The 20,717-nt window shown below is 48.9% G+C and overlaps 2 protein-coding genes across 2 annotated transcripts in view; one reads left to right on the top strand and one right to left on the bottom strand.

Moving 5' to 3' along the window:
- LOC308161843 (uncharacterized protein) overlaps nt 1–11,111 on the bottom strand; it is a gene marked incomplete at its 3' end in the record, with an annotated part of 57,534 nt that extends 46,423 nt beyond the window's left edge. Inside the window, exon 1 of the mRNA XM_080535921.1 lies at nt 11,001–11,111. Within this exon, the coding sequence (XP_080392047.1) occupies nt 11,001–11,090 (90 nt within the window). The 5' untranslated portion in view covers nt 11,091–11,111. The remainder of the gene's footprint in view (nt 1–11,000) is intronic.
- A 3,221-nt stretch (nt 11,112–14,332) lies between these two features.
- The window catches only part of LOC308161842 (ras-related protein Rab-17-like), a gene marked incomplete at both ends in the record, with an annotated part of 8,441 nt that continues 2,056 nt past the window's right edge, over nt 14,333–20,717 (top strand). Inside the window, 3 exons of the mRNA XM_080535920.1 lie at nt 14,333–14,654; nt 16,341–16,492; nt 16,636–16,767. Of these exons, the coding sequence (XP_080392046.1) occupies nt 14,333–14,654; nt 16,341–16,492; nt 16,636–16,767 (606 nt within the window). The remainder of the gene's footprint in view (nt 14,655–16,340; nt 16,493–16,635; nt 16,768–20,717) is intronic.

Genomic DNA, 20,717 nt, shown 5'->3' with positions numbered 1-20,717 from the left:
TTCCTGCTAAGACTGGTGGATAGATGATTCACTTACTTAGTCAAATGTATTTGTTGTAAGTCGCTTTGGGATAAGGCGTCTGCTAAATGCCAAAAATGCAATGTAAAATGGCTGGTGTAAAATGTCTAGGAGTCAGGCTGGTTGAGAGTCAGGCTAGTTATGAGTAGGGATGTCCCGATCCCATTTTTTCACTACCGATACCGATACCTGGGCTTCAGGTACCTGCGATACCAATATCAATCCGATATTTGTATTTATTGTTTTACTCCTGAATAATAACAAATACTTCCCCAGTATATAGTCCTCAACAACAGTTGCTATTAAAGACTGCCAGCCTTTATTCAAGCAACAAAAACAGTACTCTGCAGTACTCAGTGACCAACTGGTTTAAAGTTAAAACTATTTAAACAGCAGCATTCAGCATTGTAGAAAAAAAAGAGTTACTGTCTGATTTCTAGTTTTAGTGCCTTCAGGTTTTTATTCTATTTATCTTCTCTTACAAATGGCAAATCAATTACCGTATTTTCCGGACTATAAGTCACACTTTCTTTCATAGTTTGGCTGGTCCTGTGACTTATAGTCAGGTGCGACTTATATATCAAAATATATATTATTTTATACTGACTGACATGAACCAAGGAGTAAATATTACCGTCTACAACCGACAGAGGGCGCTCTGGGCTTATGACAACTATATGCTGCTCCTGTACCACTGAAGAAATGATCTGAAACATTAGAGCTTGGTGAACTTGCTTACCGGTAACTTTCTTGTTGGACTCGCTGGCTTGTTATGTTAATTTAGCCTATTCAGCCTCCCAGGTATGTTCTGTATGCTATTGTGTAGCTGAATAACTGTTAATGTGTTACGTTAACATACCAGACACCTATTCAGCCTGTTGTTCTGTGTGCTATTGTGTAGTTGAATAACTTGCCTTTCTAGATTAAATGTCTGTTCTTGGTCTTGGATTTTGAAATACATTTCTAAATAAATGTGACTTATAGTCCAGTGTGACTTATATGTGTTTATATGTGTTTTCACTAGTGACACCAGAAACCAGTCGCAGAATCGAAGGGGTGTCAACAATATCTGGTTTTTGTTTTTTTTTATAACAGGCAACTTGACGTTTTAAAGTACCCACTCGATATAATATACAACAGTTTAACGATCACTAAATACTTATAATCTGTGGATTGGATTCACTGTTCTCGTTTGCCGCAGGCAAAGTACCGTAAGTGATAATGACTTGTAAACATACTTTCGTTTTAAGCCGTGTTCAAAAGCAAGGACTGTGTGACATCTAATTATGCATAGTTATGTGTTTTTAGCATGTCCATGTTCTCTCAGCATGTTGTGATGTTATAAAAACGTAGTTAGACATTCCTAGCGATGTACCACTGTTAGCCGCTAGCTGTTAGCCGCTAGCTGTTAGCAGCGTTTGTTGTAGTTTGACCAGTCACTTTTCTCCTGTCGCATTCCCATTCTTGAGGTGCATTCAGTAGGCTACATTCAAATACTCGTGTCGTCTTGAATATCTTTCCGATTTCAATATATGACGCATCATTTGAAAGCTTACCATCTGTAGTTTCAGACTATGTAAACAACCGAAAAATGTAATGATTTATGATTTCACCAGCTGGCATCTTGAAATTGTCAGACTCATTACACACAGGTAGCTACTAGCCAACTATCATGCACGTGACCACAGACTACTACTGTTGTCATCACGTGAGTGACACGCCAGATCGAGAAAGCAGTTCGGAGCCTATTTTTTCTCCCGTGCGATCTGCAATCCAGCATTCAGGACCAATATCGCACAGATATCAATATCGGATCGGGACATATGAGTCAGGCTGGTTGAGAGTCAGGCTGGTTGAGAGTCAGGCTGGTTGAGAGTCAGGCTGGTTGAGAGTCAGGCTGGTTGAGAGTCAGGCTGGTTGAGAGTCAGGCTGGTTGAGAGTCAGGCTGGTTATGAGTCAGGCTGGTTGAGAGTCAGGCTGGTTGAGAGTCAGGCTGGTTATTATGAGTCAGGCTGATTGAGAGTCAGGCTGGTTGAGAGTCAGGCTGGTTGAGAGTCAGGCTGGTTATGAGTCAGGCTGGTTATGAGTCAGGCTGGTTGAGAGTCAGGCTGGTTATGAGTCAGGCTGGTTATGAGTCAGGCTGGTTGAGAGTCAGGCTGGTTATGAGTCAGGCTGGTTATGAGTCAGGCTGGTTATGAGTCAGGCTGGTTATGAGTCAGGCTGGTTATGAGTCAGGCTGGTTATGAGTCAGGCTGGTTGAGAGTCAGGCTGGTTATGAGTCAGGCTGGTTGAGAGTCAGGCTGGTTGAGAGTCAGGCTGGTTATGAGTCAGGCTGGTTGAGAGTCAGGCTGGTTATTATGAGTCAGGCTGGTTGAGAGTCAGGCTGGTTGAGAGTCAGGCTGGTTGAGAGTCAGGCTGGTTATGAGTCAGGCTGGTTGAGAGTCAGGCTGGTTGAGAGTCAGGCTGGTTATGAGTCAGGCTGGTTGAGAGTCAGGCTGGTTATGAGTCAGGCTGGTTATGAGTCAGGCTGGTTGAGAGTCAGGCTGGTTATGAGTCAGGCTGGTTATGAGTCAGGCTGGTTATGAGTCAGGCTGGTTATGAGTCAGGCTGGTTGAGAGTCAGGCTGGTTGAGAGTCAGGCTGGTTATGAGTCAGGCTGGTTGAGAGTCAGGCTGGTTGAGAGTCAGGCTGGTTGAGAGTCAGGCTGGTTGAGAGTCAGGCTGGTTGAGAGTCAGGCTGGTTGAGAGTCAGGCTGGTTGAGAGTCAGGCTGGTTGAGAGTCAGGCTGGTTGAGAGTCAGGCTGGTTGAGAGTCAGGCTGGCTAGTTATGAGCGTCAGGCTAAGCAGAGACCCACCCAGCCATAGGAAGAACAGTGTTAGATGGTAAAACAGCTCCTTGTTGCCAAGACCAGAATATTCCTGTCTGTGTAGAACATATCTGCCTGACTGTGTAGGGAGAAACACACCAGGCAGTAGCAACACAGTACCCACACAGCAACCCAAAGGGTGACGAGTGACTGAACACAAAGAATGTTGTTTGACAACATAGAATGTAGTTTGTCATGGGGGGTAGTAATTCATGGCTTTGATATATCAAACATGTAAGCCCTTAGGTTCATCATTCTAAATAAGTAACATCTTTAAATGAGTTACTAGCCTACCACAGGAAATGAGAAGGAAACACTGTATTGACAGCTTTGCCCCCGGCTTTCACTGACAGTCTTGTGTGTGTGTGTGTGTGTGGGGGGGGGGGGGGCACCAGGAGTAAGATAAATAATATGTTCTCCGGGCTTCCGTTAAAAACGCAGAGCAGAGCATCAGCCTACAATGTTCAAGTCTTCAGGCTAGGAGAAGGGAATGAAAGCCTTCTCTGATGAGGTTGAATGAAACAACTTTATTAAGTGTTCTTTGGTGTCCAAGCATACAAGCTAGCCACACCTGTCCCACTCTGCTGTAAAAACACATTCACTTCCACATAAAAGAGCTTTCATGTGGCCCTAACATATCGCTGACACAAGAAACCTGGAGAGCAGGCATGTGGGACTCTGCTGGACAGCTGCTGTGGTGAGACTGTTATGGGACTATGACGTAGACAAGCTTTGCTGGAGCTAAATATAGCTCCTCTAAGGTTGTCCAGATGTTTCCAGTTGGTTCTGCAGAGTAAAAGGCCACCCCGCTGTCCCTGTGGAGAACTAGGAAATGGTTCTACTGTGAGAGGAGTGAGAAGAGACAGCAGAGCATGAGCCCTGAAATCTACTCAACCCATAGAAACTTGTGTGCACTTGTGTGAGGTTACAATTCAACAGGCCTGGGTCGGGTCAGTCTTGAATTTCCAGGCCTGTTTAAAGCTCTAGTGCAAACAGCTCTACATGTCAACACCAGATCTGGTAAAGACACACACAAAATAACGCTCCCAGAGCACATTGAAAGCAGCAACAGTTTGTTGTTGCAATGTTGCCTCAGCACTGAGCCAGTCAGAGGGCAGGAAGTAGTCTACGTCAGGAGTGGCTGTTAGAGCCACAGTGACGAACAGGAGGCTGGGTAGAGGAGAAGGAATCTGAAAGGGGACAGTGTTTGTGCAGAGACACAGCTCGACAAGCACACACGTATACCTTGTGCTTTCTTCTTAAGGGGCTCTCTTAAAGAGCCTTGGAGCAGCGTGACAGAGAAGTGTGCTCATTTAGACCAATCAAATCACTAAAGGAGACCAGGAGGAAATGCATTCCATTTGTCAGCAAATGGGCTTATCACCAAGGCAACCAACAAAGTGACCTTGAACAGTTACCCAAATCATGAAGCTCTCTCCTCCTCTCTTGGCAGAGCTCGATATGAATGTTAATCCTTAACATTTAAACAACCAGAGATGTTCAACACAACAACCAGAGACCACGCCCACAACCATTCCTAATATGTGACAGCAGCTGTTGAAAACGGCAACCAATCAAAATGTTCAGACTTTTATTCTGAAAAATGGATAGAAATTTAAAAGTTGTTGAAAATAGACACACTAGCTAGTCAAGCCAAAATATTGCAATGCAATCGATTCAGTGAGTAATCCCCATTACTCACCAAGTATCACCCCAATCATCCCATCTTTCCAAATAGAGCTATTCAAGTCATCTGGTCAATTCCTGCATTTGTTCGTAAAAAATATATCGCCAAACATACTGTGTCCGTTTTTTCACAACATCGTGCAGCCCTATTATATACAGTGAACATCGGCAGATGGGCTCATTGTAATGCATCGAACGAGGAATGGTATCAAACACGTGTGATTTGCACCCCCGTCCCCTCCCTTCCCTCATAGCACTGCGGTGCAGAGGGCACCCGTTCCTACCAACCAATCAAGCGTGACCCAGTGAAACCCACTTGGCCAATCAGCAGTCCTCACTGGGTTTGGAAGGGAACCCAGCAGAAGATAATAAACAGGAAGAAGTTTGTGATAACAATCTCCGCTACGGGCCTTGTGTGTGACGTAACCGACAGGAAGTCAATGCACAGAGCCTCCACTTCCTTTTATGGAGACCTCCCTTGTTGTCAGGGGGGCAGAGCAGGCTATGCTAACTAGCTTGGCTAAGTCACCTAGCCTAACCCCAGCCTGGCAACCTGTCACCTAGCCTAACCCCAGCCTGGCAACCTGTCACCTAGCCTAACCCCAGGCAACCTGTCACCTAACCGGTCACCTAGCCTAACCCCAGCCTGGCAACCTGTCACCTAGCCTAACGCCAGCCTGGCAACCTGTCACCTAGCCTAACGCCAGCATGGCAACCTGTCACCTAGCCTAACGCCAGCATGGCAATCTGTCACCTGCACTAACCCCAACCTGGCAACTTAATCCCCAGTTTACACCCTCTCCCTGACCACACTCAGACAACAGACAGAGACACACACAGACACACAGACACACAGACACACACACACACACACACACACACACACACACAAGCACAGACACACAAGCACAGACACAGACACAGACAACACACGCTCAGAACAGAAAGCCTGTTGGCCTGGCAAGACGACGCTCTTTTGTTTCCGTGTGTCTGAGGTTGTCAGCGATGACCGGTCCGTCCTGCCATAAGGAATCCCAGTCGGTCCTGTAAAACAACACATCGCCAGGGCCAAGAGTGCTTGAGTGAGAACGGCAGGGTTCAATCCTGGGTCTGCATGACCATTAGCCCCATGAGCTCAAGCCTGGGCATCAACATGGCGTTTTTAAAAGGAATCTGGAAAAGGAAACCGGGTTTTAAAAGGAAACGGGGCTTCGTTCTCTGCCTCTGTACCAAACACTCCCTCTGGTCTGGAACTCTGACTGCAGTAGGCTGTACAGTGTGTATGTAGGACACCTTCAGTAGGCTGTGTACAGTGTGTATGTAGGACAAGAATGGAAAGAGGTCACGGTGAAACTAAATGTAGCTTTTTACCCCAAACTCTAATTTAGGACATGTTCCATCTTCAGGCTCCAAACTGAAACTCTGTCACCTAATGAGGCTGAACCAGGAGAGGTTTCACTGTCTTCTACAGGCTGGGGGGGCGGGGGGGGGGCACACAGTACAGACCTCCCTGAGAATCTGAGACGCTGATTTAAAACACTATGGAGAGCGTAGACACACACAAACAGGTACACACACACACACACACGCACACACACACACACACACACACACTCTGCCTGCGCTATACTGCTGAGTAACCTAGTCAGAGATATTTCCCCTCTACCTCATCCCCACACTGCTCTAAACAACGCACGCACGCACACCTCCAGTAATCCGTGTCACACCTCTGGCCCCTGTGGTGTGTTAGTCCTGATTGTGTTCATCAAACCTGTGTTGTTAATACCGCTACATCCCTTTGAATCCACTAACGCCAACATTGACTTAGAGCTCACGACTCTGTAACACACACACACAAACACACTCCTTAATGTCAACTTTGTAACACACACACCCCTTAATGTCAACACTGGAACACACACATACCTCACTAACACACACACACACACACACACACACACACACACACGCACACGCACGCACGCACATGCACGCACATGTACACGCACACGTACACGCACACCTCACTAACTCCCCACTAACACCTCACTAACACCCCCCGCCCCGACTGGCCCAGGTTGTTAGCAGACTGAGTCTGTGAGGGGGACAGGTCTTCTTCTGCAGAGTGGTAGAGTGGTGGTTGGTTGGCTGGCTGGCTGGTTGGTTGGTTGGCTGGCTGGCTGGCTGGTTGGTTGGTTGGCTGACTGGCTGGCTGGCTGGCTGGTTGGTTGGTTGGCTGACTGGTTGGTTAGTTGTCTGGTTGGCTGGCTGGCTGGTTGGTTGGTTGGCTGGCTGGTTGGCTGGCTGGTTGGTTGGTTGTCACATCCTTTGGTGTCCAGGGCCACAGACCTGACCAGGCTATTGGTGGCCTAATCGTGTGCCATCAGGGGGAGGCCGACTTCTACCTCCACCAGCCTCCCCTGTGTGGCCTACTATAGTAGTCAGCCTAACCTAACAAGTGGACTTCTGGTTGAATGAAATCTATTTCAGGCTCGTGAAAGGATTTAGTATTGTAGCCTAGAGAGTCATAGAGAGGCCTGCAGAGAGATCTTGTATAAAATACGATATTGAAGTGTTTGACATTGGAAAGAAAACATTGTTGAAACGTCCAGAAATACGACTGAGGATTCCTTCCATTGCCAGAACATTCCTCGCTACTGTGTGGTCTGAGTTCTCTCCCTGTTCCACACACACACACACTCTGCCTGCTCTATACTGCTGAGTAACTCAGGTCATGTTCTCACATGAAAGTCCGAATCAGGACCCAGAGCAAGTGGATGAGTTTGCAACATTGTTGCATACATTATTTCTCTGATTTGCGTTCTCACAGCCTTCATGTAAACGAAGGAACATATCGAAGCAACAGACGTGGTAGTTACTTGATTGGTCAGAAAATTTAAAAATTGCCCGTTCGTCCCGCTCTTATCAAGATCAACACGCATGCGCTGTTGTTTTCCTATGGACTGCCTCGAGCAGCATTCTCACCAAAAGCGAAGCAAAGTGATGGATGCGTCGTTTCTAACCGGAGCGAAACCACCCTTTTCAAGCAGAGTATCCGACGGGTGTTTGCTCCGGGAGCGACTTCGAATGCGACAGCTCCAAACGACGCAGAGCAAAGCAAACTTTATCCTAAACTCCTATTCCAAGTGAAGCAAATGTTCTAGTGAGAACACACCCTTAGTCTTTAGTAACTCTCATGGAGACATCTTCCAATCTTCCCTCTCCCTCAGCCATACAGTACTCTAAACAACCCACAACACACAAGACTAAGTACGCACACACACACACACACACACACACACACACACACACACACACACACACACACACACACACACACACACACACACACACCTCCAGCCAACGGAGCCTAATTTGCCTGCTGCAGTACAGGCTCCATTACAGAAAGCCATTAGCCCTCAGGTTCTCCACAAACTACTAGCTGTTACCAGGTGGAGCCGTTAGTTACCCACATGATCCCCCATAACACCCCCTCCCCCCACCTCCACCACCAGTCTGAGCCCTGAGACTAGGGACTAGGGCTGGGGGGCTGGGGCAGGGCAGGGGGGCTGGGGCCTGGGGCTGGGGGGTGCAGCACAGGAACAGCTGATGTTCGGCCAGGTCTATTTTTAAAGCCCTTGTTGCAGAGCGACATACCATCCTGTCAGAGAGCTGCCAGTGTGGGGCGCAATCAGCCTGGCCTTAAAGGTACAGATCTCTCTCTCTCTCTCTCCTGGGGTTAAAGGTGCTTGTCTCTGTGTCTGTCTGTCTGTCTCTCTGACTGTCTCTCTCACTGATGTATGTGTGTGTGTGTGTGTGTGTGTGTGTGTGTGTGTGTGTGTGTGTGTGTGTGTGTGTCTCTCTTTGTAAATATACAATATTATGTCAGCGGCTAAAACTCATTGTCAAACCAAAGCTGGCTGAAGCGTTCTTGTCCAGGCCACATCCCCGGCCACCACAGCAGGCTCTGCCCCCCTCTAACGGCCAACGGACACCAGCTGCCTGGGGAATGTGTCAGGCCAGACAAACAGCCCTGTGTACGTCCAACAGCAGCCTGTTAGCTAGATAGCACAGAACGATAAGACTAAACTCAGACAACTGCTGCTGACTGGGCAATGAGGTGGCAGCGACTTAGAGACAGGCCTGACGTCTGAGTCACGTCGGACGTCGAAGCAGAGGTCGAGAGGGGTGACGGGAGAGAAGCAGGGGAGGCTGGCGGAGGTAGAAATCGGAGGACGGGGCCTCGTTGTAACGCACGGTATGGAACGAGGAACGGTATCAAACCAAAACCCGCGTGTTCCAGAGCGTTCCTCGTTCCCTTCCACACATTACAGCGAGGCCCCCGTCCTCCGAGTTCTACCTCCGCCAGCCTCCACTGGAGTGAAGTGAGTGTGATGCAAATGTGATGCAACTTCCTGCCTTGGTTAGCAGCAGCAGCAGCAGAAGAGCTTCCTCCCATTCAGCTGCCACCTTCCTTCTGCTTTTACACAATACAGGGCCGGGTCCAGCCCCACTGTACTAGGCTACGAGATGTTCTTTTTACATAGTTCAGCTCAGCTCAGTAGTGGTATCAGAGTAGGCTATGAGTAGCCTACTTCAAACACAGACGACAACACTGAGAGGAAACCCTACACTGAGTATCTAGGCCAGACCTTCTCTGGTTGTGGTGAACAGCAGTGTCTTGTCATAGTCACCTAACAACAGAATGACATCACGCCTCACCTCACCTCTCACACAGGTGACAGGGCCGGAGCCGAGGCACATTAGACACCACTTACCCTCTACCGCCCGCCCCCCCCCCCCCCCCCCAGTTTCTCTACTGTTAATAATAATAATATAATATATTATATCTCTTCCTTCTTGTAGCACTACGACTGCCAATGGCCCCTGGCCCGAGCATAGATTACTTTTTCCTGCTATGCCTGTTGGATAGATCACTTACTTAGTTAAATGTATCTGTCGTAAGTCGCTTTGGATAAAGGCGTCTGCTAAATGTCAAAAATGTCAAAATGTACACACCAGGCGAGTGGCTGGCTGGTATCAAAAGGTGACGCCGTTCATCATTGTATTCCATGCATTTACAATGAGGCGGTCCTCTGATTTCTACCTCCACCCGAGCAGCGTTTAGGACACATCAGGACACAGTTGTTGAGAGGCGTGGTGCAGCTGAAAGACGTTGGAAGGGCAGGTGGGTGGGGTGGTCCCCCTTGAGATGAGAGAGAGGTGAGTGGGCCTGTCACAACATGACTACAGCACCTGTTGGAAGTACCAACCGCCTGTGACCGCATGTCACTACTGCCAGGATCTAGAGCGGGGCTCTAACAGGTTAGCACATGTAGCAAAGCAACAACTTCTTATTATGCTTTAATTGTTAACCAACAGACCAGAAATAGGACAGCTGATCTTATTAGGATCACCTGTGCTCATGACAGTCAGCGATCACCGGTGTTATACATCTGACTAATGGTTGACTGTACAGTGTGTGATAATAGTTTGTTTTGTCCAGTGAGTTTAACTTCATAGACGCCAGCTTGATCTTTGATAGGTCTTTATATAGTCTACATACAGGGGAGGCTGGTGGAGGTAGAAAATAAATCGGAGGACAAGCTCACTGCAATTCCTGGAATGGAATGAGAAATGGTGTTTCAAACCATTCCATGCATTAGCCTACAATAGGCCCATCCTCCGATTTCTACTTCCACCAGCCCCCCCTGCTTCCTCCAAAGGCAAACACATGTAAACATAGCTCATAACTGTACCTCTAACTACCGTACTTGCTATAGTACTGTACCTGTCACTTTCATGATTATGTTTTGAGATCACTATTTGCACTTCTGGTTAGATGATGCTAAACTGCATTTCGTTGTCTGGTACATGCACTCTGCAATGACAATAAAGTTGAATCTAATCTAACCTAAAACAAGTAGCCTCATAATAAATAGCCATCTTGTGGTTGGACTCTCAGGTCAAAGCTATCCACCATGTATGTATCAGTGACCATGAATGTATCAGTGATAAAGACTTGTTCCTGCCCTTCCAATGCAGGTGAGGTCTTTGACTACATCACCTTTAGACGCAGATGAAAGGCGCATGACACTCAAAGATAAACCAATACAACAAGGCGCAATAGTCCTACTACATCCTCGTGCGTTTTGCATGTACAGTATTTAACTTGTGCATATTCTATACGTAACTTAGCTATAGCTAAAGCTTTGTTACTGCCATATATATATATCAGCCAGGTGGCCGAAAGGGGAGGGGACGATGTGGGATAAAACACTGACTGACAGGTGGCCACGGGTTCGACAGTTGGCTGAGCGCCTGCAGACCTTCTAACCGTGAGAAGAAGTTCTTCCACAGCCTGGTCCTCGCAGTAGAAGCTATATTATGATATATTACCTGAATTAATTATTAAAATGATTATACTGTACCTCTCTGGCTATGAGGTTCAGAGCATCGTCCTCCGCGTTGGAGCGCTCCTTATTGGGGTTCCTCTTCCGTCCGGTACCCTGGGTCCCCATGTCTGGACGGCTCGGTTGTTGTCCGGTTATTCGTTAGTTACCGACCCAAATCTGACAATGTAGAAAAACAAAACTCAAAAGCGCAAAACAAAACAAAGTAGTCTGTTACTCCCGTCACAACGCAGCAGCGTGTTGAACACCGAGTGAGTAACCGTCCGTTAGGCTACCGTGGGTCATTGTGACCCATCCGTCCTCAGACCAGAGTTTCCTGGGGGGGTTTCCTCCGAGCGATGAACCGCAACTTGTCCCAAATGTCCCAACTTGTCCCAAATGTCCCAACTTATCTCCCAAATGTCGCTCTCACTTTGAAACCGTCCTTACACGTGTGACTCGGACGCTAGAAATACACTGTCGTTGACTCTACTCACTACCTGATTATCGCGCAAATTGAAAAAAAAGTTGCCTAAAGTTTATTCCGGTAAATATATTTAGGTAGGCTATAGCATCTACTAGAGAGAAAACATCTCACCTAATATATTATAACCTACAAGGCAACTTATTTCCCTAGTAATCGAGTCGGTCTACTTGGGAGACACGATGTGTCAAACTCCACTTCTGACTTGAGTCAGTCTGAGGCGCACTCAGGGGTTGCCAGATGGGATTGACCATTTCCAGCCTAACCACAGTCTAAAAACCGCTAAATCCATCAAAAAACAGCCCAAAACCTATTGTTAGAAAACCACAAATTATTATTGGGCAGGTGCACATCCCTAGACTGTATGTATGTTGCCAATGATGTTTGTAAAATAAAATAAAAACCTGCACATTTGTAGGCCTATGTAGCTACTAGGGTGTGTGTTTTAATGCTTGCATGCATTTTGTAACTTTCAGGCACTGACATTTTGATACCCCCTAAATGCTATTTATCCAGCCCATCCGCCCAAATGCTTTTTTTTCCCGGCCCAGTGTGACCAAAAGTAGCCTATTCGGCGGTAACCCGCCCGATCTGGCAACCCTGGGCGCACTTCCATACAGATTCCGGGGTGGAACCTTTCAGCCACCGACCGAGGCTGTGTTCGTAAACTTACTCTGTAAATCTGATCAGCACTCACGGAATGCCTCTTGTCCAATCAAACTACTTGGTCTCTTTATGACGTTGAACCCAGTGTGTGCTCCGGCGCTCTCAGAGCAAATTCACGAACGCAGCCCACATTACCAGCGGAGAGGAGCGGGCTATCGCACTCTCTCACCCTCTCTCCGCTATTTTTAATGATGTGCGCTGAACGCTAAAAACAGAAACCTTATCGTGTTCTTCTTAAAGCCGTAGACTATGACGGCTATGGCTTGTTCTTCATATCTCAAAAAAAATAACTAGGTTACAGATATGTTATAGTAGTCGACCCATTTAGGCGACAAGTGGTCAGAAATGCCTAAAGATAGTTGTTCTGGACTGGAATTTTTTGGTATTTGGACTATGCGGGCTCGGATATATTCTGTCTACAGTTACAGCCTATCACTCGTAACCACTAAAAAGGGGGTAGCCGTTAGTATTCTTATGAAACTGGGTTTGACCAGTAATATTCAGGTTGTTTTGATAGACATCCATATATGGTCATATTGCAACCCAATTGAGGCCAATGTCACGGTTGGCTATTTCGTTCTCTCCAGACTCAATCAATCAATCAATCAATCAATCAATCAATCAATTACTTTATTGTCCATGTAGATACATTTAAGAGTTCACAGTTCTTCTGGAAAAATAAACATATATTTATACATACACTGACTGACACACACATACACTGACACATCAACAACAACATGTTAATAACTACAATAATAAACTTGCAGGAACCTGACATAGTAGATAGTGGGGATATGTTTCCCAACCCTCTCCTCGGGGCACCCCAGCCGCTCCACATATTTGATCTGTTCCACCACCAACACACCTGATTCAACTAATCAAGTACAAAGCAATTATGGTTTGTACTTGATTAGTTGAATCAGGTGTGCTGGTGGTGGAACAGATCCAATATGTGGTGCGGCTGGGGTGGCTCGAGGAGAGGGTTGGGAAACACTATATATGTCTACTTACATGCAATGGCTCCCTCTAGCGTTGTTATTGTGTCACTCAAGGGGGCAGAGAGAAACGAGAGGGATTACAAGCACATTGTCAAAAGGCTGAAGGTTCATTACATTTCACGAACTTTCAAAAGGAGAGCTCTTTTCTTTTCTGAATGGCCCTGGGCTATGTATATATCGTTATTTCAATGCAGTGTCACCGAACTTGTTTTTCAACGTGTCATGCTTAGGCCCTCAGGTATGTGTGTATATCCCTTCAGTCTACATACATCTGCCAAAACAAGCTATATTGACTATACTTAACAGGATATGGGGTATCTATGCAATATGATTTCAAACATACAGTACATTCAAATGTTGTGCTCTTCTCTGAACCCTAATGTACACCACAGAGCCGTGCATGCATTACAATGAGCCTGTCCTCTGATGTGATGTCGGAATGAGGAATGGTATCAAAAAGGTGCTATCATGGCTACTGTGTTCCTCCTTTCTAAACGTTACACACACACACACAGTTTCAGTTCTCATACATGCTGGCTTCCCCAGAAACACAACCCACAGTGAAAAAACCTACTAAAATGAACAACAACACGCTCTCATATATCCCTTTTGCTTTCTGTTCTGTTCTAAAGGAATAGTTAGTTTCACGTAATGGAAAAATCCCTGATGTAGTCAGAGTCTTCGCTGTGCTGGTGGCTTTGTATCTTTGGGGAAAGTTGATGATTTTCAAGACCGGTAGAGGAGCTTAGTGTGGTTGACCTCCTAGGGACAGTTTAAGGCTGCATGTGATAGCTGTATTTAATAGGCCTGGCCTGTTTATAGCCTAGCGCGTGTGTGCAGGTTTTTTTTGTAGGAGGAAGTACGATTGTATTACTGCCCATTAACATCCCAGCGTTGGACTTTGGTTGGTTCATTACCGTGGCTACCTTTGATATTCTCTACAAAAGACGGACAGACCATAATAATGCTGCACATTTATACCTGCTATGTGACTATACTTCAGAGTGACTAAAACAACAAGAAAGAAGATTGGGGTAGATTGGGGGATCTATCTATCTATCTATCTATCTATATCTGTCTGTCTATCTACCTAACTGTATCTATCTCTCTCTTGTCCTCCCTCCTTCCCTCCCTCTCTCTCCCTTTCTTTTCTCCCTCCCTCCTTCCGTCTCTCTCCTTCTCTTTGTCTGTTCCTGTGGAGTTGTTCCTACTGTCTGTGGATGGGGGAGAGGAGCCCGAGGGAGAGGGGGGAGAGTCAGACCAGGGGGGAGAGCAGTACCAGGGGGGAGAGCAGTACCAGGGGGGAGAGCAGGACCAGGGGGGACAGCAGGACCAGGGGGGACAGCAGGACCAGGGGGGACAGCCTGGGAGCTGGGCCCCGGCCTCGCAGTGCCACTCGTGGGGAGACGGTCGGACAGCAGACCCAGACCCGGACCTTACGGGCCAAGATGGTTCTCCTGGGGAGCTCTGGCGTGGGCAAGTCCAGCCTGGCATTGCGCTTCAGCAAGGACGAGTTCAAGAACATTGCACCCACCGTAGGCTGTGAGTTACTCTTCCAGAGCACCTTACACACACACACACACACACACACACACACACACACACACACACACACACACACTGTAGGCTGTGAGTTACTGTTCCAGAGCACCTTACACACACACACACACACCCACACACCCACTGTAGGCTGTGAGTTACTGTTCCATAGCACCTTACACACACACACACACACACACACACACACACACACATACACCCACCGTAGGCTGTGAGTTACTGTTCCAGAGCACCTTACACAAGCACACGCACACACACACACATACACACACTAGGCTCTGAATCACTATTCAAAGGCACCTTACACACACCCAAACACACACACACACACACACACACACACCGTAGGCTGTTAGTTACTGTTCCAGAGCACCACGCACATGCACGCACACACACACACACTAGGCTCTGAATCACTGTTCAAAGGCACCTTACACACACACACACACACACACACACACACACACACACACACACCAGAGTTCAGGGGAACTGGTTGGAGAGTGTTACCTCAGGAACCTCAGGGATATCATGTAGGAGAGCAGAGGACATCCTGACCAGGGGAGGCTGGTGGAGGTAGGAGGAGGATGGGCTCATTCTAAGGCATGGAATGAGGAATGGTATCAAACCCGTCCTCTGATTTCTACCTCCCCTAGCCTCCCCTGGTGAGGATGTCCTCTGATCTCCTACATGTCATCCCTGTATCACCCCTAGTGTCTGTCCTCAGCCTGCCACCAGTTGACTCTGTGAGGGGGTTCGAATCCAGCTCAGAATCAGAATCAGAATTGCTTTTATTACATCCAAAGTAGTAACATTCTTTGGCTTAGGTTCTTCAACATTGGCATTGCCGCAAGATACATCAAATAAGTAAAGTAAGTAAAAATAAAGTAGAATAAAGTAATAAAGTGATAAAGTGATAGGTAGTTGTACTAGAGCGGGACAAATCGTACTGCAGTAGAATCAGTAGTGCAAAATGCTGTACAGGGTACAATATGATGTTTACATTTACATTTTTGGCATTTAGCAGACGCCTTATTCCAAAGCGACTTACAATCAATACATTTGACTGTGATTCGGTCGTAGGTACGAGGCCGCAGGCCGAGTACCGAAGACGATCACAGCCGTGCTGATATTCAGTATAACAGCACGACCTCGAGTGTGATATTGCTTTTATACAACAGTTCTACAGCGCGATTTATTAGTTAACAGTAATAAGCGACAACAGATAATGCTTTGTTTGTTTATTTAATCATAAAAAATTTAATAATAATGTTCCGCAACTGAACTTCAAATGGACTGTTGCCTAGTAACCTGAACACAAACATGTAGTCTAATTAACGGTCATTTAGTAGAACATCTGTGCGGCGGAGTGATACATATAGTTAAAAGTCCCAGTGCTGTTATACTGTATATCAGCACTCATGGAATGCCTCTTGTCCAATCAAATTACTTGGTCGGAACTAACTGTTGTATAAGATACAATATATAATACAGACAATACAATACTGACACACGGGTCACTGTAGGAGTCCTGAATGGAGGGAAGCGTGTCTACCATTAGGCCAAGGGGACATCGTCAAGGTCCAAGGGAAACACTTGAGTTTTACATCAAGGCAGGGCTACCTGTGATTCCAAACTGCCTCTGCTACACCCCCCCCCCCTCCCCAGGTGCCTACCTGACCCAGGTGGTGTGTATGACTGACGTGACTCTGAGGTTTGAGATCTGGGACACGGCGGGGCAGGAGAAGTACCACAGCGTCACCCCGCTGTACTACAGGGGCGCTCATGCCGCCCTGGTGGTCTACGACATCAGCAAACGGGTACATGCAACACACACACACACACACTGCATGTTTATGCACAATCACAAGCACACGTACAACAATTTCGATGAGTTTATGCCGTGCCTATGTATATTAATGTGTGTATGCGTTTGTCTGTGTGTGTGTGCGTGTGTGTGTAGGAAACCTTTGTCCGAGCCCAGATGTGGCTGAGGGAGTTGGAGAAGCACTACATCCCTGGTTCTACTGTGGTGGGCCTGGTGGGGAACAAAGGAGACCTGTCTGTGCTGGGTCAGCGACAGGTGTCCCTACAGGTACTGTATGTCACAGGGTCCTGAACAGATGTGACAGTACACGGGTAGCGAACAGTGGCGACATAGAGTAGCTTGCCACAAGCAAGGATCAAACTTAGGCTACGCTCGCCCCCCAACCCACCGCGCAAGCTAAAAGCTAAAAGCTAGCCTTCCAACCCACCATACTAGCTAAAAGCTAGCTACCGCACAGAGAGTTATGATTGAGAAGCTAATATTATGTTTGTGTTGTGCTAAGAAACGTAGATCCACACGGGTATAAAAACTGAGATCCGTTTACTTGCCATGTGCCATGCATTCTGACAACACACACATACTGCCGTAAAGCTCTAACGGACGTACAGAACGTGACGTCGTAAAGGGCAACAAAGTGCTGCAAACAATGACACTGTCGTACATAACATTTCCCCCCCCTTTCCAAAACTCAAACAACTAAAGTAACAGTCAAACAGGAGTAGGGCCTGAAGGCCTATGTGTGAAATTTAGTGACATAGTCCTGGAGGTGTGCAGGGCGAGCCCGTTCCCGCTGTGGCCTATCGACCTCCCCCCTGGGCTGTGACCCTGCGAGGAAGCCAGGGTTAGGTGGAGGAGGGTGAGGAAGAGGAACAGCAGGTAGAGGCTGAGCGGGTGGAGGCCACATAGGCAGTGGCTGCGGCGGAGGCTGGGGCGGCCTAGCTGCCCTTAGCAGTACAGGACTCGAGGCCTTTGAGACAGTTCTATCTGTCTCTGCTGCGCCGGCTGCTGGCAGCAGTGTGGCCATGGCAGGCCCAGGAGGACCAGGCACCGTCCGCAGTCGGCTGGCGTGCCAGCGGGATCCGTCGCTCAGCAGGAACGTGGCTGGCCCCAGCTGACGTGTCGCCTGAAGGGGCTGAGACCAGAAAGATGCCATCTTGTTATGTCGCTGGGGCCTACGGGCCCGAACCCAGTCGGACACCTTGATGGTGGTGGTCTTTACTCCACGTTTCTTGTCGAAGCGTCGCTTCATCTCCCCCTGATGTGTGGCCACTGCTGCTTGAGCAGCATCTCGGGTGCTGCCTGCTGCAGGTGTCACTGCATCCCGGGACCTGAGTCTGTTCAGTGGCAAGTCCATCTCACGGCCAAGCATGAGGGATGCTGGAGAGGTCTGCGTTGTTGCATGCTGACTAGCTCTGTAGTGCAACAGTGTTTGGTTGAGTGCGGCCTGGAATGTGCACCCCTGGAACAGATGTGCTCGGATCCCATTTTTAAGGCTTTGGTTGAAACGTTCCACCCCCCCGTTGGCCTGAGGGTGGAAGTATGCCGTGCGGATGTGCTTGATCCCCTTGGTGCGGAGGAAGTCCGAGAACTCTGCTGAGATGAACTGGGGCCCATTATCTGTGGTGATGGTGAGTGGCAGACCCCATCTAGCAAACAGGCCATCCAGGATGTCAATAATGGTCCGTGTTGTGACCGTTCCTGCTGGGACCACTTCAGGCCATTTGGAGTGGAGGTCGTATGCCACCACCAGAAAGCGTTGGTGGTGCGGGACCCCTCGGCCATGGATCTCTCCACAGATATCAAGCTGGAGATGCTCCCATGGGCGGGGCGGCCACGGGGTAGGCTGCAGGGGTGTTGAGGCTGGCAACCCACTTTTCCCGCTGAGCAGACATGGTGCACAGTCCTTGACCATTGTTTCGATGTCACGGTCGATGCCTGGCCACCACACCAGGTCACGGCATCGTTGCTTGACCCTCACTATGCCCAAATGACCTTCGTGCGCCATGGACATGACACGCGTACGCAGGCCACTTGGGATCACAGTGCAGAGGCCCCTGGAGACACAGACGTCCCCCCAGCATGAGAGTTCGTGCCGTACTCTGGCGAACGGGGCCAGATCCTCCGGCACCCGTGATGGCCATCCGGTGCGTATGTAGGTGCGCAGGGTGGATAGCAAAGGGTCCTGTTCCGATTCCCGCTGCAGCTCCTCTAGTGACACTGCTGTCTGCAGGGGCCCATGCAACATCTGGATGAGCTCTGGCTCTGTGTCGTCATCCGGAGAGACAGTTGGGGTGGGGGCCTCGATAGACCGAGAGAGGAGGTCGGCCACTACGTTGTCCCTCCCCGGGGTGAACCTGAGCTGGTAGTCATACTGCCTGAGCCGCTCCCCCCACCTTTGCAAACGGAGAGGCCTGTGCCCACTGCCTGAGGCTGACAGCAGTGTGGTCAGGGCCTGGTGGTCTGTACGGAGGGTGAACCGCCGGCCGTATAGATAGAGGTGCCACCTCTCACATGCCCAGACACAGGCTAGAGCTTCGCGTTCACCGACTGAATACCTCTGTTCGGTGGGGCTAAGAGCCCTGGAGGCAAAGGCAACTGGCCGCTCGACGCCGTCCTGAACCTGTGAGAGCACGGCACCCACCGCCCCGGCTGAGGCGTCACAGGTGACGAGGGTAGGGCTGGACGGGTCAAAGTGGGCCAGGATGGGGGTTGTGGTGAGCTGGATCTTCAGCGAGTGGAACGCCCTTGAACATGCTGCAGTCCACTTCCATGGCTCCTCTTTCTTGAGCAGTTGGCGAAGGGGAGCTGTGGTCTGAGAGTAGTGGGGCAGGAACCGTAGGTAATAAGCTGTCATGCCCAGGAATGAGGCTACTTGGGAAGCAGAGGTGGGCTCCGGAATCCGGTGTATGGCGTCGACATTGGATAGGAGAGGTGTGATGCCCTTTGCTGTGAGGCGAAACCCCACAAAGTCGATGGCGGTAGCGGCGAAGGAGCATTTCTCTGTGTTCAGGGTCAGATTATTGTCCAGGAGGGCTGCAAACACCCTGTGAAGCCGCTCGTTGTGTGTTGGCACATCTGGGGCATGGACCACGATGTCATCCAAGAACACCGCGACCCCAGGGATACCAGCAAGGATGGTGGTCATGACCTTCTGGAAGCAGCTGGGGGCGGAGCTAAGCCCGAAAGGCATTCGGGTGTACCGGAAGACCCCAGCGTGCTGGGTGGAGGGGTACCTGGAGATAGCCCTGGCGCAGGTCGAGCTTTGTGAAAACCGTGGAGCCGTAGAAGTGGGTGGTCAGCTCCTCTGAGGTAGGCAAGGGATATTTATCTGGAATCACCGCCTTGTTGACAGACCGCAGGTCCACACAGACTCTCAACCCCCCTGACTTTTTCTTAGCGATGACCAGGTTTGAAATCCAGGGGGCGGCGTTGACCGGCTCGATGATGCCTGCCTGCAGCAGCATGTTGAGTTCCTTTGTGACATCATCCCTCAGAGCGAGAGGGATCCGGCGCAGGCTGCATGACTGGTGACACCTCTGTGTTCACCAGGGGTCTGTGTGTGAAGGCTGTGAGGCAACCCAGTCCATCGAACAGCGCTGGCCATTTCTGCTCCCAGGTGGAGGTGACATGTTGAATGGCTGACCCACTGTCGTCATGCAGTGTGAATCCCAGGCCCGTGAACAGGTCGAGGCCCAGCAGATTGGCACCCCGCTTAGCGATGTGGAATGGGAATGCAGACATGTGCTTAGATCCATAGTGCACTGGTACCTGAAGGATGCCCACAATCTCTATCTTAGAGCTATCATATCCGCACAGAGGAGTGGAGGGCTGCTGCAATGGCAGGTGGGCAAAGAATTTGTTGTAGGTGCTGAGATTGAGAAGAGACGCAGCCGCGCCTGTATCCAGTAACAAGGGAAGGCTGACCTCACCCAGCTGCACTGTGCATGTTTTAAAGCTCACATGGTTTGTAGACACAGTTCTAATTTCAGTATGGTCGCTGCAAGTTGAGCGGGGTCTGGACTGTGGGGGATGAGCCGCAGGAGCAGACCTGCACACTTTAGCAAAATGGTTGGGCTTCAAACAGTTCCTGCATGTCTGCCCTCGAGCTGGGCAGTTAGGAGCCCGTGCATCGTGTGAGCTAGCCCCACAGTTATTACAGCTATCAGAGCTACGTGTGTTCCCCTGTCTGCGAGCTTGCTGCACTGGGAACCACGCAT

This window comes from Nansenia antarctica, assembly GCF_963989245.1.
Source record: "Nansenia antarctica genome assembly, chromosome: 7".
Classification (NCBI taxonomy): domain Eukaryota; kingdom Metazoa; phylum Chordata; class Actinopteri; order Argentiniformes; family Microstomatidae; genus Nansenia; species Nansenia antarctica.
The sequence above is the reverse complement of the archived record's forward strand: the minus strand, read 5'-3'. Positions and strand labels throughout refer to the sequence as shown.